Genomic DNA, 1,565 nt, shown 5'->3' with positions numbered 1-1,565 from the left:
AGAAAATTTTTGCACACAACACTAATGATAAAGGACTGATCACAAAAATCTATAAAGAGCTGATGAGACTCAACAAAAACAAAGAAAATAATCCAGTCAAAAAATGGGCACAAGTGCTAAAAAGAAACTTCTCCAAAGAGGAAATACAAATGGCCAACAGGCATATGAAAAATGTTCAACATCACTTGCAATCAGGGAAATGCAAATCAAAACTACAATGAGATACCATCTCACACCAGTGAGAATGGCACATATTAAAAAAAAAAAACTAGCAGCTCTTTCTTTCCGTGCCAATAGCGCTCTCGCAAGCATGGTGAACGTTCCTAAAACCCGCCGGACCTTCTGTAAGAAGTGTGGCAAGCATCAGCCCCACAAAGTGACACAGTACAAGAAGGGCAAGGATTCTCTCTATCCCCAGGGAAAGCGGCGGTATGACAGGAAGCAGAGTGGCTATGGTGGACAGACTAAGCCAATTTTCCGGAAAAAGGCTAAAACTACAAAGAAGATTGTCCTGAGACTTGAATGTGTTGAGCCCAACTGCAGATCTAAGAGAATGTTGGCTATTAAGAGATGCAAGCATTTTGAACTGGGAGGAGATAAGAAGAGAAAGGGCCAGGTGATCCAGTTCTAAGCTTCATCTTTTATTACAAATAAAATCTTGAGAATTACATTTAAAAAAAAAAAAAACTAGCAACAACAAATGTTGGCGAGGATGTGGAGAAAAAGGAACTCTCCTGCACTGTTGGTGGGAGTGCAAACTGGTCCAACCACTATGGAAAGCTGTGTGGAGATTCCTCAACCTACTAAAGATAGAGCTTCCATATGATCCAGCAATTCCACTCCTAGGTATTTACCCAAAGGACACAGAAACATCAATTCCAAAGAGCACCTGCACCCCTATGTTTATAGCAGCACTGTTTACAATAGCTAAGCTTTGGAAACAACCCAAATGCCCAAAAAGAGATGACTGGATCAAGAATATGTGGTACATATACACCATGGAATATTACTCAGCATTCAAAAAAGAGAAACACATGCAATTTGCAGCAACATGGATGGCGCTGGAAGGGATCATGCTCAGCGAAATAAGCCAGAAAGAAAAAGAAAAATACCGGATGGTCTCACTCATAGCAGGAATCTAGAAAACTTAAATAAGGGACCAGGAAAAAGAATAACTTTAAGAAAGAAAATATCAAAATCAACAAACAACTATGAACCAGAGACACAATATGGGGGGAGGGGCGGCAGGGAAAGTAGGGATTGGGGTCAAAATAAGGGGGTTGCAATTGTATGGGGAATATAAAAATAAAATTAAAAACAAAACAAAGCAATGAGTTTTCTTCCAAAACATGAGCAGGGAATACCTTTCCATTTTTTGTATGCCTATTTATTTCTTTTAACAATGCAATGCCCCATAGATTTCATTGTACAGTTCCTTTCATTGTATTATACAACTCCTTTGTTAAGTTTACTCACAGATATTTAAGCATTTTGTTGTATTGGGATAGGTATTGTTTCTGGATTTTTTTCTCCTCTAACTCATTGTTTGCTTATAGAAACATATC

At 38.5% G+C, this 1,565-nt stretch overlaps 1 protein-coding gene across 1 annotated transcript; it reads left to right on the top strand.

The window, feature by feature from the left end:
- The first annotated feature begins 293 nt into the window (after positions 1–293).
- LOC311187834 (large ribosomal subunit protein eL42-like) lies at positions 294–658 on the top strand. Its single transcript, XM_084259213.1, has one exon. It carries the CDS (start codon positions 311–313, stop codon positions 629–631), a length of 321 nt encoding a protein of 106 aa, XP_084115339.1. The 5' UTR covers positions 294–310; the 3' UTR covers positions 632–658.
- Positions 659–1,565: the final 907 nt, after the last annotated feature.

The sequence above is a fragment of the Talpa europaea genome (assembly GCF_964194135.1).
Source record: "Talpa europaea genome assembly, chromosome: X".
NCBI lineage: Eukaryota > Metazoa > Chordata > Mammalia > Eulipotyphla > Talpidae > Talpa > Talpa europaea.
This window is presented reverse-complemented; position numbering and strand designations above follow the sequence as displayed.